The sequence below is a fragment of the Dryobates pubescens genome, chromosome 10 (assembly GCF_014839835.1).
Source record: "Dryobates pubescens isolate bDryPub1 chromosome 10, bDryPub1.pri, whole genome shotgun sequence".
NCBI classification, from domain to species: Eukaryota; Metazoa; Chordata; class Aves; order Piciformes; family Picidae; genus Dryobates; species Dryobates pubescens.
The window spans coordinates 17,801,189-17,815,943 of record NC_071621.1 but is presented as its reverse complement, the minus strand read 5'-3'; the positions used below and the strand labels follow the sequence as shown (position 1 = coordinate 17,815,943).

The window sequence follows — 14,755 nt, the reverse complement described above, 5'->3', positions numbered from 1 at the left end:
ATTCCCACCTGGAGCACTCCCAGCCCAGCTGCTGTCTGTAGGGCCAAGGAGGTGCCCCAGGGATGCGACTCAATCCTGTGTCTTCGTTCCCTCATGCGCAGGGCACGCTGAGGACATCTTCTACTCCATCTCCTCGGGGGACCCTCATGGCTATTTCTCCATCGACTCAGCCTCAGGGCAGCTCCGCACCAGCCTGGCGCTGGACCACGAGTCGCAGGCGGCGCTGACGCTGGACGTGCAGGCGCGCAGCGGCTCCCCCCCCGCCTACAGCCAGGCGCGGGTCCGCATCGCGGTGTCGGACGTCAACGACAACGCGCCGGCGTTCCCCGCGCCCTCCGACTCCATCCTGCTGCCCGAGGCCACGCCGCCCGGCACCGCCGTGTACACGCTGCAGGCCGAGGACCGCGACGGCGGCGCCAACGGCCAGGTCAGCTTTGAGCTGGCGGCGGGCGGCGCCGGCGCCTTCGTCGTGGAGCCCTCCTCGGGCACGGTGCGGCTGGCCGGCGCCCTGCGGTACGAGGCCGGCGCAGGCTACGAGCTGCTGGTGGTGGCGCGCGACGGCGGTGCGCCCCAGATGAGCGCCACCTTCACGCTGCTGGTGCACGTGCAGGCCGAGCACGACCACGCGCCCGTCTTCGACACGCTCACCTACCGCGTGGAGCTGCGCGAGGGCGTGCCCGTGGGCACCCGCTTCCTGCAGGTGCGGGCGCGGGCACGCGGCGCCGAGGGCCCCGCCCTGGCCTACCACCTGCGCGCAGACGGCGACGCCGCCAGCTTCGGCATCGCGCCCGACAGCGGCTGGCTGTACGTCAGGAGCGCGCTGGACCGCGAGGCGCGGGAGCTGTACCTGCTGACGGTGCTGGCCTCGGCGGGCGGCGCGGGCGAGGCACGCGGCACGGGCAGCAGCACCGTGCGGGTCAGCATCACCGACGAGAACGACAACAGCCCCCGGCTGAGCCAGGAGCGATACTTCTTCACCGTGCCCGAGAACCAGGCCCCCGGCAGCGGCGTGGGGCGGGTGATGGCCACCGACCGGGACGCGGGGCAGAACGGTCGCCTCTCCTACCGCCTGCTGCCCCCCGACCCTGGCTTCCTCATCCACCCCCAGACTGGTGAGGGGCTGCCCAGCTGGGGCAGCGGAGGGGTGCCTGTGGTGGCGGGAGCAGGGCGGTGGATTGGAACTGCAGCAGGGCAGAGTTAGGTTGGACATCAGGAGAAGTTCTGCATCGTGAGGGTGGTGAGACCCTAGCACAGGCTGCCCAGGGAGGTGGTTGAGGCCCCATCCCTGGGGACATTCAAGGTCAGACTTGCTCATGTGAGACCCCACCTAGAATACTGTGTTCAGCCCTGCTGTGCCCCCACTACAAGGACGTGGAACTGTTGGAGTGAGTCCAGAGGAGGCCAACAAAGATGATCTAGGAGCAGGAGTACCTCTGCTACGAGGACAGGTTGAGGGAGCTGGGGGTATGCAGCCTGGAGAAGACTCTGAGGGGACCTTAGGCTGCAGAAGGATTTTTCATGAGGGTGTCTAGAGACAGGACAAGGGGGAATGGTTTGAAGCTGAGGCAGAGCAGGGTTAGACTGGAGCTGAGGAAGAATTTCTTCAGTAGAAGGGTGGTGAGACTCTGGCACAGGCTGCCCAGGGGGGCTGTGGATGCCTCTTGCCTGGGGGTGTTCAAGGCCAGGCTGGGTGAGGCCTTGAGCAGCTGAGTCTAGCTGAGAGGTGTCCCTGGGCATGGTGGGGTGGTTGGAGGAGATGAGCTCTGAGGTCCTTTCCAGCCTGAGCCATTCTATGCTTGATGGGGCCCTGGACAGCCTGCTCTAGTCAGAGGTGTCCCTGCTCACTGCAGGGGGTTGGACAAGGTGACTTTGGAGGGTCCCTTCCAACCTGAAGCCATCTGTGGCTCTGTGCCTCTGTGGGGTGGGCAGCAGCAGCGGGGCCAGACTGGTGGCACACCAGGAGGTTCCCCTCTGCTCACTGAGCCTCATCCCCTCTGCTGCAGGGGAGCTGAGCACCCAGCGCAGCCTGGACCGGGAGCTGCAGTCCAGCTACCAGCTGCTGGTGGTGGTGGCAGATGGGGGGGCACCACCGCGCAGTGCCACGGGCACCGTCTACGTCTCCGTGCTGGACCAGAACGACAATGCCCCTGCGTTCCTGCACGGCGCCGGCCAGGAGCTGCCCCTGCAGGTAGGGCACCTGCCGGGCTCGGGTGGGCAGGGGCACCTGGGAGGGGCTGGGGGGTGAGCTGGCACCCGCTGCAGCCAGCAACAGCCAGGGCAGTCTGGTGACTCTGGGTGAGGTAGGCACAGTTCTGGCAGTGACCCTGAGCGTAGGGCAGAGAGGACTCTGCTGACGGTGGGTCTGGCCCATGAGCAGGACACCTGGGCTCACATCCCAGACCCGACCCAGCAGAGCCACCTGTGGGCAAGGGGCACAAGGGTCTGATAACTTCCAGGCCCCAGGAGCTTTGTGGTAGCCATGCATCACTCTGGGCGGTCAGCAGGGCTCTGCCCAGCCAGGCTCTGCTCCACGAGTGTCTGCTGGGATCCCACTGTGGGCCCAGCCCGGCTCCTCCTGCCAGGTGGTGGCACTGGTCACTTGGGCACTGAAGGTGCGTCTGCTGCCCACAGAGGTGGGTGAGGATCAGCCCTGCCCCAGCAGCAGCAGGTCCTGGGGACCAGCTGCAGCTCCAGTACACCTTCCCTGGCTGCTCCTCCTGCCCTCCCTGATCCAGCTCACAGCTATCCCTTGTCCAGATGCCTTCCTGCCTGTCCCCACTCCTACACGGGGACGTCCCAGCAGGTCCCATTTGCCAGCAGCCAGCTAGAGAGGTGCAGTCTCCCAGTGCAGGTGTAGGGTTCTGCAGCATGCTGGGGACACTGGCAGCACAAGGAGTTGTTCACAGGGGACAGGGAGTGCAGGGGAGGGCACAGCTGCTGTCCTCATGGAGGGGGTGTCACTGGTGAGTGCCCAGGACAGGTGTTGGTGCCCTTACTGCTTGGCACCTTCAGGTGCCCTCCAGAGGAGCTGCTTTGTTGATCCTGGGGCTCTGATGACAGCAAGGAGAGTGAGGGCTCCTCGTGAGGAGCTGTGGAAGGATCTTGGCTTCCCTGTTCAGCTGGGAGGAAGGTGGGAGATGAAATTCCCAGTTACTGACTAGGAGGGGAGAGATGTGGCCAGCAGCAACGTGGGTGTGGCTTCCAGGGGTGAGAAGTACCCTGGCCACAGGGTTAGAGAAGGCTGGGACATCACCAGGGGTTCTTTGAGGAGCTGTCAGCTCAGGGCTCAGCCAGCATCCCAAGGCAAATCAGGTGCTGGGCTCTGCCAGCAGAGGAGCAGGGAATGGAAGGAAATGCAGGGAGCAGCATCTCCAGTCCTGCCCAGTTCCCGGCCCCTAGGCCAGCAGCAAAGCTGGAGAGCTCCAAGGAAAGGACCTTAGCAGGAGGTGATGGTTCCCATACAGAGGAGACACCTGGGGTTCCTTGGGGTGGGAGAGGTGGCAGCAGTGTGGCAGGAGTGTGGGGTGGGAGAGGTGGCAGGAGTGTGGGGTGGGTGGCACAGGAAGAGCTGAGAAGCTGGCTTCTCACAGGACATGGGCAGCCCCAGGCCTGGCCAAGCAGCAGGTCTGGAGTCCACCAGGGCAGGGAGCTCCATGCTGAGCTCACCAGGGTGTGAACTGGCTCAGAACTGGATGGATTCATGGAAAAGACAACCCCCCCCAGGGACTCTGCAGAAAGGCTCTAGCTGAGGCTCAGGAAGTGCCTGGGCCACCAGCTGCTGGCAGCTGGGGAGGTTCCACAGGAGGATGACTCCACATGTCCCTGAGGTCCCCCATCTGCTCCCTGCATCCAGTCACACTCAGAGCCATGCCAGGGGGGGAGTTGGATCCCCTCTGCTCTCTGGGCCATGCTGGTGCTTGCCACAAGCTTCTGGGAAGGTGGGCACCAAGTCTGGCCAAGCCTGGGGCAGTCTGGCTGGGCTGAGGTCCCTGCAGAGGCCAGGCCACTTCTGCTGCTGTCTGCTTCTCTCTTTGGGACCTGCAGTAAGTCCCTGTGGGACCTTCTGCATAGAGCCCTGCAGCTGCTGCTCCTTCAGCCCCTCCTCAGCTGCTGCACTCCTCAGAAGGACTCTGCTGCCCAGTGAGCAGGGGTGGAACCATGCAGGAGCCCTTCATAGCCTGGCTGGGGACAGTGGGGGCCAGGCCCTGCCCCAAGCAGTTCAGGGGGTTGGAGCTCCTGAGCTCTCTGTGCTGGAGGTGACCGCAGCTCAGCTATGTTTAGAAGTCTCTGCAGCAGCTTGCTTGGTCTGCTGGTTATGAACCAGCTCATCTCCAGCCTCAGCTCATTTCTGACCACTCTGGCCTCATTTGTTCTCCTGCCAAGGTCGTGTTTCTGCTTAGGCAGCTTCTCCTCTCCCGCTGGAATGTCCCTGCCCTCTCCCAGTGTTTACCCAGTGCAGTCCCACCACAGCCTGGCCTGGCCAAACAAGTCCAGCTCCTCTGGGCCACCCTCCCCGAGCCACCAGCCTGGTGCCAGCAGCTTGTGCAACTGTGTCAGAGCTGGGCTCCTGCCTGGCCTTGCTGTCCTCCTCACTGTCCTCCTGGGCAGCCTGTGCCACTCTTGCAGGACAGAAATTGTTCCTCATGTGCAACCTGAACCTCCCCTGGCACAATTTCAGGCTATTTCCTTTCCTTTTCTCACCTGATACTGGGGAGAAGAGACCAGCCCCCACCTGGCTCCAAGCTGCTCTCAGGGAGCTGCAGAGAGCCACAAGGTCTCCCCTCAGCCTCCTTTGCTGCAGCCTCAACCTCCCCAGGGCCCTCAGCTGCTCCCAACACCTTCTCCAGAACCTTCTCCTTCCCCAGACTCTCACCCAGCTGTGTTGCCCTTCTCTGGCCCTGCTTCAGCCCTAGGAGTGAGGGGCCCAAAATTGATCCCAGGATTCCAGCTGTGGCCTCACCAGTGCCCAGTGCAGGGTTCTCCTCTCTGGCCTCCTTGCAGGGGCCTGTAGCCTCCCTCCTTGTGTCTGGGCTCAGGTCCCATTTGGCCTTTCCATAAATGCATTGAAGTGGTGTCACAGAGATCTCCCACAGCTGGTCTGGAAAATCCCAGCACGGAGGAGCTGGAATGGACCTCTGGAGAACACCCATGCCAACCCCCCTGCTCCAGCAGGGCACCCCCAGCAGCTTGCCCAGGGGCACCATGGCCGCGGGGGTTGGAAGCTCTCCACACAAGGAGACTCCACAACCTCTCTGGGCAGCCTGCTCCTGGCTTCCAGCAGCCTCACCCCAAGCAAGTTGCTCTGGCTGGCACCTCCTGGCTGACATTTGCTGCCCCTTGGCCTGGCCCTGGGCACCACTCAGCAGATGCCAGTCCCAGCCTCCTGCCCCCCACAGCTCCTTCAGCTGTTGCTGAGCATTGCTCAGATCCCCTCTGGGGCTGCTTCTCTCCAGACTCTGAGCCCCAGGGCTCTCAGCTGCCCCTCACAGAGCTGCTCCAGGCCATCAACCTCTCTCTAGCCTCCCCGGGGCTCTCCCCAGCAGCTCCCAGTCTCTGAACTGGGATGCCCAGCCCTGGCACCAGCATTGCAGCTGTACCCCCACCAGGACAGGGCAGAGGGGCAGCAGAACCTCCCTGCCCCTGCTGGCCACAGGCCCTGAGTTGCGGATCTGTGACTTCAGGCTGTGAATTTTGTCTCCTGGTGTGGAAGGGACCTCAGAGTCTGTGCCAAGTGAGGTCCTGCTCTGCCAGGTGGTGTCCACATCTTTGTGTTTGCTGCTGAAGGCTTCTGCTGCGAGCAGAGAGCCGGGGGCATTGTGGAGCCTGGGGCTGTCCCAGCTGCAGAGGCTTTGAGCATGGCATGGGTGAGGTGGTGCCCTCCCATCTCCTGCAGCTCACCGTTGTCAGGCTGGGCTCAAGGGGGCAGTGTGGGAGGAGGGGAGGCAGGAACCCCTTTGCCAACTCTCTATGGACCTCTCATGTTGTGCCCTCGGGCAGATGTCTGTGGTGGGGGCGAGGAGCAAGGCTGGTGCCAGAAGTCAGGTACTGTGCCATGCCCGGGGGTGGTGGGGCCGGCTGAAAGGTGCCCAGCGCCGCTCACTGCTGCCCGGGCGGTGCCGCAGGTACTGGAGGAGAAGCCACCAGGGCTGCTGGTGGCCTCGCTGCAGGCCAAGGACCCCGACGAAGGCGAGAACGGCACCGTGGTGTACTCGCTGGCAGGTAGGGGCTGCCCTCGTTGCCCGCAGCCGGCCCCATCCTCCCCACCCCCCCCGCCCCCCGGCATCTCCCCCTGTCATCCCCCCTCCCCCCCCATCTCCCCCTCTTACCCCTCCTGCCTCCTATGGCATCTCTCCCTCTCATCCCCCCCATTCCCCCTACGCCATCTTCCCCTCTTATCGCCCCTGCCCCCCACACCATCTCCCCCTCTCACCCCTGCCCCTCGCTCTCCCCCGGTGTCCCACAGGCGCCTGGTCCGAGCGCTTCTCGCTGCACGCTGCCAGCGGGGAGCTGCGCACCGCCGCCGTGCTGCGCCGCTCCGAGCGCACCGAGTATGTCCTGACCGTCACCGCCAGCGACCGCGGCGCCCAGCCCCGCCGCACGGCCGCCAGCCTCCGCATCCAGGTACCCGCGCCCGGTGGTCGCGGAGCCGAGGGGTCCCCTGGGCTGGGAGAGACTTGGAAGGGCCAGTGGAGTCCAAGCATGGCCCCAGCACTGCCCCAGCACCACCACCCCATGGCCCTCAGCATCACAGTTCCAGGACTTGGGAACCCCCCAGAAACGGGGACTCCACCATTGCCCTGGTCAGCCTGGGCCAGGGATTGGTCACCCTCGGAGTGAAAAGTGTTTGGTGACATACAGAGGGTGCCCTGTGTTCTAGTTTGTGCCCATAGCCTCTACTGGGCAGCACTGGGAAGGGCCTGGCTCTGTCTTTGTGGCATCCCTGCAGGCATCGATGGCTCCAGAGGCTTCTCTGGCAGTCAGCAGCTCTGCTGTCCTCACCCTGCCTGGCTCCCTCACCCAGCCTGGCTCTCACACCCTGCCCGCCTCCCACACCCAGGCTCCCGCACCCACCCTGGCTCCCTCACCCTGCAGAGCTCTTCTCAGAGCCTTCTCCAGGCCATTCTTCACCCGAGTGCCACAGGAGCCGAGACCTTGTCCCCCGTGGTCCCCGTGGCACGTCCCTCACCGCAGCCTCTCCTCACAGGTCCTGCCGTCCTCCCGGGTGCTGCCGCGGCCGGACGCCACGGTGCTGACCCTACACCCCCCCGAGGGGGTGAGGCCGGGGTCGGTGATCGGCTCGGTGGCCCTCCCGGACGCACCGGCTCGGGGCCAGGTGACCTACACCCTGGTGGGGGGCGGCGGGGACGGCAGCTTCGTGGTGGACAGCGAGAGCGGCGAGGTGCTGGCGGCACGGGAGTTGGACTATGAGGTGGCGCCGCGGCACCTGCTGACGGTGAGCGCCGAGGACCGGCGGCAGGGCTACCCCCGCAGCCGCCTGCTGCTGGTGCAGGTCCAGGTGCAGGACCGCAATGACCAGGCGCCAGCCTTCCCCGAGGACCCGGTGACCATCGTGGTGCCCGAGAGCGCCCGGCCCGGCGCTTCCATCTTCACCTTCCAGGCGCTGGACGGGGACGGGGCCGGCCCAAACAGCCAGGTGCGCTACTCCCTGCGGCGCCAGGAGCCCCCCGGGGCCCCATTCCAGCTGGACGCCCGCTCGGGAGTGCTCAGCCTCCGCCGCGGCCTCGACCGGGAGGCCGCCGCCTCCTTCCTGCTGGTGGTGGAGGCCACGGACCAGGCGCTCAACGTCAGCCAGCGGCGGTCGGCCGCCGTCACGGCACGTGTGTTCGTGACGGACGAGAACGACCACGCTCCCTCCTTCCTGTCACCCGCCGCCGTCGCCGTGCCGGAGGACCAGCCCCCGGGCTTCGTAGCACTGCATGTCGTGGCCCGGGACGGCGACCTGGGCGAGAACGGCCGCGTCAGCTACGCGCTGCGGGCCGGCAACGGCGACGGCAGCTTCCACCTCAACCCCAGCACCGGTGAGCGCCGGACGGCAGCGGCGGGACCGCAGGGCGGAGGCGGGGTGGGGGCATGGGGGCTGCGGTCTGGGGCACGGGAGAAGAATTGGGCTGGAGGAGCCTCGGGAGGGACACGCGGACTGTGGAGAGCCCCGAGAGCAGCGCCTGCTTGGCATGGCACCACTGTCCCCTGGCACCACTGTCCCCTGGCACTGCTGGCCCTTGGCACTGCTGTCTCATGGCACTGGTGCCACACGGTGCCAGCTCCACCGCTGCCTGTCCCGCAGGGGCGCTCTCCATCGTGCGTGCCCTGGACCGGGAGGAGCTGGCCCAGCACAACCTGACGGTGGTGGCCACGGACCACGGCGTGCCGCGGCGCTCGGCCACGCAGCTGCTGTCGGTGCTCGTGCTGGACGCCAACGACCAGGCGCCGGCCTTCGAGCGGCCGCAGTACGAGGCACAGGTGATGGAGAACCTGCCCGCGGGCAGCACCGTGCTGCGGGTGCTGGCCAGCGACCGCGACCTGGGTGAGCACCTGGCCAGGGGCAGCTGCCCCAGGCACTGGGGACCACTCTGGGGGTGCAGCGCCCGCGGCTGAATGTGCTCTGCCCCCGGGTAAGCACCCGTCCAGGGGCAGCCACCCAGGACACTGGGGGTCCCTCTGGGGGTGCAGCATCCACAGCTGTGTGTGCTCTGCACCTGCCCCTACCCTCTGCCCTGGCTGGCCGTGGAGGGGGATCATCACCTGGAGATGAGTGGTGGGAGAAGCTGAGATGGGAACGAGGGCTGTGGTCCCCTCTGCCCCCCACTGCCTTTGTGCCTTGGAGGTTCCTCCGACCTTTTCCCTTCCACTGGGATGGGACCTCCCTGCAGCCTACATCTCTGCCTGGCTTTCACCCCCTCCTGACCCTGTGTGACCCCTGGGTGGGAGGCCTGGGAGGTACAGCCAAGTGAGAGGCTGCTGGGGTGCCCCCAGACCACGTCCCTGCTCCCTGCAGGTGCCAACGGGCAGGTGTCCTATGGAGGTCTGGCTGGGGGGCCCTTCTCCATCGACCCCCAGACAGGGCTGATTGTCACCACACGCACCCTGGATCGTGAGGAGCAGGAGCAGTACCTGCTGACGGGTGAGGGGTGCTGGGCAAGGGGTATTGGGGCAAGGGGGTGCTGGGGCGAGGGGTGCTGGGGTGAGGGGTGCTGGGACAAGGGGTGCTGTGGTCATGTGGTAGATGTGGCCTCCCACTGCAGAGGTGCTGCAGCAGGATGGGGCATGAGGGGTACCAGGGCTGTGGGAGGGGTAGGTTGTGAGGGAAGGCTCAAAGCATGAGCAGCAGTGAGGTCCCTGTCCCTGGAGGTGTTCCAGAAATCTGTGGCCATGGCACCTGGGGTAAGGTTTGATGCCCACGGTGGTTGGACTCGGTGACCTCAGAGAGCTTTGCCAAGCCCAACAGTTCTGTGGTTCTGTGCTTCAGAACTGTGCAGATGTGGTGCTGGAGGACAGGGGATGGTGGTGAGCTGGCAGGGCTTGAACTCCATGATCTGAAAGGTCTCCTCCAACCCAAAGGACTCTGATTCCACGAGTGCCAGCGATCCCACATAAACACCCCTGGCACTACTCTGGGCATCTGCACGGGCCAGGCAGGCCAGGCAGGTGCCATCAGCAGGTGGCCTCTTGCTGTTTCCCTGCAGTCTACGCCCGGGACGGAGGCCTCCCACCCAGGCTGTCCACGGCCACAGTGCTGGTGAGGGTGGGCGACGAGAACGACCATGCCCCGCAGCTGGAGAGCCAGGCCTGTGCCCTGCAGGTGCCCGAGAACCAGAGCCGTGTGGCACTGCACACACTGAGGGCCACCGACCCTGACGCCGGTGACAACAGCCGCCTGCAGTACCTCCTGGCAGGTGGGCACCAGGGCCCTCCTGGGCACAGGGCCAAGGCTCTTCACCCTGGGCTGCCCACAGCCAAGGGAAGCATCACCCATGGCAGCTCCTGTTCACAGAATGCCCAATCCCAGCACGGAGGAGCTGGAATGGACCTCTGGAGAACACCCATGCCAACCCCCCTGCTCCAGCAGGGCACCCCCAGCAGCTTGCCCAGGGGCACCATGGCCACGGGGGTTGGAAGCTCTCCACACAAGGAGACTCCACAACCTCTCTGGGCAGCCTGCTCCTGGCTTCCAGCAGCCTCACCCCAAGCAAGTTGCTCTGGCTGGCACCTCCTGGCTGACATTTGCTGCCCCTTGGCCTGGCCCTGGGCACCACTCAGCAGATGCCAGTCCCAGCCTCCTGCCCCCCACAGCTCCTTCAGCTGTTGCTGAGCATTGCTTAGATCCCCTCTGGGGCTGCTCCCCTCCAGACTCTCAGCCTCAGGGCTCTTGGCCTTTCCACCTCAGTGCTCTCCTGTTCCTGACCACAGGGAGCTGCTCTGTGCCCAGGAAGGGGCACCCCCAGATCTGGGCAGGCTGCTCTCATTCCCCAAGCTCTTGCCTGTCTCCCCAGGCTGGTCTGGTCCCACACCACCCTTGGCCACTCTGACCTGTTGACTTCAGGGGCTGCCAGGTGGGCTCTGTGCAGCTGTCCATGCCACGAGTGGTCTGCAACTGCCTGTGGCAGCTCTTACAGAGCTGGACCAGGGACATTCTGTCCTGGGGCCTTGCAGAGAGCAGCCTCTGCCCTCCCTGCCAGGGCATGCTGGGGTGGGCCCCATGATGACATCTGGGCAGCGCAGGGCAGGTCCTTGCTTGTACCAGCCGTCATCATGCTGTCTTGGCATCCCAGACCTCCCATCTTGAGTCCCTGGCACAGGTTGCCCAGCAAGGCTGTGGCTGCCCTCTCCCCGGAGGTGCTCAGGGCCAGGCTGGATGAAGCCTTGAGCAACCTGGGCTGGTGGAGGTGTCCCTGCCCACGGCAGGGGTTTGGAACTAGACGATCTGGAAGGTCCCTTCCAGCCCAACCCGTTCTGTGTTTTTTTTCAACCTTGGCATCTCTTCTCTCCCAGATGGAGACCCTGGGCAGGACTTCAGCCTGGACCCAGTCTCCGGTGTCCTCTCCACCGCGCGGGCCCTCGACCGGGAGCGGGTGGCCTCGTACCTGCTGACAGTGGTGGTGCAGGACCACGGCAGCCCCCCGCGCAGCGCCAGCATGGTGGTGACCGTGCGGGTGCTGGACCTGAACGACAACGCTCCGCGCTTCGCCCGCGCCGCCTACGCCGTGGAGGTGCCGGAGGACCTGCCCCCGGGCTCCCTGGTGCTGCAGCTGGCGGCCGAGGACCCCGACGAGGGCACCAACGGGCAGATCTCCTATTACCTGGGCAACGAGTCCCTGGGCGCCTTCCAGGTGGAGCCGCGGAGCGGCCACGTCCGCAGCGCCCTGGCGCTGGACCGCGAGCGGCAGCCGAGCTACAGCTTCCTGGCCACGGCGGTGGACTGGGCGCCGCGGGAGCCGCGCAGCGCGACCGTGCGGGTCACCATCACCGTGCGCGACGTCAACGACCACGCTCCGGCCTTCCCCCAGAGCCCGCTGAGCCTGGCCCTGCCGCGCCACGCCGCGCCCAAGCACACCGTGGCCACCATGAGGGCGGAGGACCGCGACGCGGGCGCCAACGCCTCGGTGTTGTACCGCCTGGCCGTGCCCAATGCTGCCTTCACCATCAACTCCTACACGGGCGAGATCCAGCTGCTGCAGCCCCTGGCCGCGCTCGGCCCGCGCCAGCGCACCCTCTTCGTGCTGGCCGCCGACCTGGGGCAGCCGGCGCTGTCCTCCACCGGCGTGGTGCAGATCCTGCTGCAGGACGAGCCCCAGCGGGGACTGCGCTTCGCCCGTGCCGCCAGCGAGGTGACCCTGCCCGAGAACCCTGCCCCAGGTACCTACTGGCCGCCGAGCGGGGGGTGCTGGGCTGGCCGTGGTGGGAGGAGCTGCCTGGAAGAAGCTTGGAGCCAGGTGGGGTTGGGGTCTCATAGCAACAAGGGGCAGGGCAGGGGGAAGTGACCTCAGGTTGCCGCAGGGGAGGTTTGGGTTGGACGTCAGAAGAAATTTCTTCACTGGAAGAAGCTGCCCAGGGAGGTGGTGGAATCCCCATCCCTGGAGGGGTTTCAAACCTGCAGAGATGTGCTGAGGGCTGTGGTTTGGCACCAGCCTTGGCAGAGGTAGAGAATGGTTGGACTCCATGATCTGAAAGGTCTCCAAGCCAAATTATTCCATGATTCTCTGTTTCTAAGCTCAGACCAAGAGGCTCCTGGGAAGCCCCATCAGGCACTGGGTAGACCCAGGGGATGGCAGGGTCTGCGTGGTGCCCAGGCTACTCAGGGTGACACCCATGGGCTCGTCTTAGGGTGCTCAGGTTGCCCTAGGGCAGCCTGAGGTGCACCTGGAAGATCTGCAGGGGTCACGGTGAGACCAAAGGGGCCATGGACAGGCCCCAGGAGTCCTGCTCCCAGCCACAGGCACTGCCCTGGCATCTCTCCACAGGCACCGTGGTGGCCAGGGTGCAGGCGGCGCACACCGGGGGCTCCTCCGGCCGCATCAGCTACAGCATCGTCAGCGGCAACGAGCGCGGCGCCTTCGGCATCCAGCCCAGCTCAGGTACAGCCTCAGCCTCCCTGGCACCCACCCCTGCTGCTCCTCAGAGCCCCACGGCTCACAGCCACATGGGCACCATGCCACCCTCCACACCCTGCACCAGCAGAGCAAATGGTGCCAGAGCTGGTAGTGGGCACTGCCCTGCCACCGTCCTGGTGTTGGCAGCGCAACTCCCAGCACAGCTTCCCCTGCGCAGGACTTGGCCAGGACCATCACTTAGCTTGGGACAAGCCCTAAGGTCCATTTGGGCAGGGGGTGCAGGGCTGGGGAGACCTCCTGAGTGCGGGGGGGCAGCTCTGCAGGGCTCAGCACAGCCAGGGAGCTGCTGGGACAGGGCCAGAGGAGGCCACAGCCATGCTGGGAGGGCTGGAAGGAATCTGCTGGGTCCCCAGGCTGGCAGAGCTGGGGGTGCCCAACCTGGAGAAGGCTCCAGGGAGACCTTCTGGTGGGCTGGCAGGGCTGGAAGAGGCCCAGGAGCAAGCTGGGGCCAGGCTTTGGAGCAGGAGCTGTGGGGCCAGGCCAAGGGGGGATGGTTTGAAGCTCCAGGAGGGAGCCCCAGGGCAGAGGGATGAGAGAAGTTCTTCAGCAGGAGGCTGGGGAAAGCCTGGTTCAGGGAGGTGGGAGATGCCCTGTAGCTGGCACCAGCCCAGGGCAGGTTGTTTGGGGCTCTAAGCTCTGCTTGGGGCTGTCCCTGCTGGCTGCACGGGGTTGGAGTAGATGACCTTGGAAGGTGCCTTCACCCCAAACCATTCTGTGGTCCTATGACATGAGGAAGCTGCTCTCAGCCCACACATGGAGCGGGAGCTTCCCACCACAACCCTGTCCTCTGGTGCCCACTGGCTGGTTGGTCTGGAACAGACCCCAAGCTGGCACAGTGCCTGTGCCCCCTGCTGGAGGAGAGAGAAGCTGAGGGAGGCATCTCCCGGTGCATGCCACCCCCTGAGCCCTGCCTGCTGTGCCCCTCCAGGTGCCATCTCGGTGCGGGACCCCAGCAGCCTGGACTTCGAGTCCAGCCCGCGGCTGCGCCTGGTGGTGCAGGCGGAGAGCGCAGCGTCACTGAGCTTCACGGCGCTGACGCTGCTGCTGCAGGATGCCAACGACAATGCCCCCAGCTTCCAGCTGCGGCACTACGTCACCTTCGTCCGTGAGTCCCAGAGCTACCACTCGCCCCTCATACAGGTAGGGAGCAGGGGCAGGGCACCCCTGCCTCTGCCGGCCCGGGGCTGGCCCTGGTGGGGTCTGCAGAGCCCCACAAGTGCCCTGCTGGACCTCCCCTGGGCTCGGCAGGTGCTGGCAGATGACCCGGACCAGGGAGCCAACGGGCAGGTGACCTACGGCCTGGACCCTGCGCTGCCCACCGCCGGCCTGTTCCACATCGACCCCCAGACTGGCACCATCACCACGGCTGCCATCCTGGACAGGGAGATCTGGTCCCAGACACAGTGAGTGGGGCTGGTGGCACTGACCCCAGGTATCCTGGCTGTGGTTGTGGAGGGTCCTCTGCTGCTTGCAGCCTCCCAGCACTGTCCCAGCCTTGCCCAGGCAATGCTGCTGCCCAGCAACAGGACCTCAGGTGTGGTGGAGACATGGGGAGCTAAATGGCACTGAAGGTGGCACAAGTGGCCATGAGCTGGGCTGAGGAGCTGGTGAGGGGACAGTGGGCTCCTGCCCTGTTCCTGCATGACCAGTCCAGGCCACACACCCCAGGATCACAGCCTGCTGCCCTACCATGCTCTGCAGAGCCCTCCTGCAGCTCCTGCACCCAGCCCAGGTGCCCTGGGCACCACCACCACCCAGCCACACCTGTGAGATGATGGCAAAGCCCTCAGATCTGTGTGGTTCAGAGGGAAGGGACAGCCTCTGCCACCCCACCCTGGCCACGTCCTCTGCCCCCGAACCTGTGCTCTGATGGCCACCCGTGCCTTGGGCACCTCTGCCACCCATGGAGCTGCAGAGGCTCCAGGTGTTGCCCAGCACCCAGGTCTGTGTCAAACATGTCCCCTGCACCCACCCTGTGCCCTCTCCCACCATGGTACAGACTCAGACTAGATGCACTCTGGGTGCCACCAGCTCCCCTGGCACAGCCTCCAGCCACGTGTGGGTCTCCTGTCCCCTGTGCCACTGCCAAGGCCACAAACACCCCTGCTGTCCACCACATGCTCCAG

General features: G+C 65.7%; 1 protein-coding gene across 1 annotated transcript in view; it reads left to right on the top strand.

Moving 5' to 3' along the window:
• The window catches only part of DCHS1 (dachsous cadherin-related 1), a 48,379-nt gene that overhangs the window by 28,018 nt on the left and 5,606 nt on the right, over window positions 1-14,755 (top strand). Inside the window, exons 6-17 of the mRNA XM_054164576.1 lie at window positions 102-1,112; window positions 2,004-2,188; window positions 6,123-6,219; window positions 6,464-6,621; window positions 7,205-8,039; window positions 8,306-8,545; window positions 9,017-9,142; window positions 9,705-9,914; window positions 11,011-11,874; window positions 12,480-12,593; window positions 13,558-13,769; window positions 13,878-14,032. Of these exons, the coding sequence (XP_054020551.1) occupies window positions 102-1,112; window positions 2,004-2,188; window positions 6,123-6,219; window positions 6,464-6,621; window positions 7,205-8,039; window positions 8,306-8,545; window positions 9,017-9,142; window positions 9,705-9,914; window positions 11,011-11,874; window positions 12,480-12,593; window positions 13,558-13,769; window positions 13,878-14,032 (4,207 nt within the window). The remainder of the gene's footprint in view (window positions 1-101; window positions 1,113-2,003; window positions 2,189-6,122; window positions 6,220-6,463; window positions 6,622-7,204; window positions 8,040-8,305; window positions 8,546-9,016; window positions 9,143-9,704; window positions 9,915-11,010; window positions 11,875-12,479; window positions 12,594-13,557; window positions 13,770-13,877; window positions 14,033-14,755) is intronic.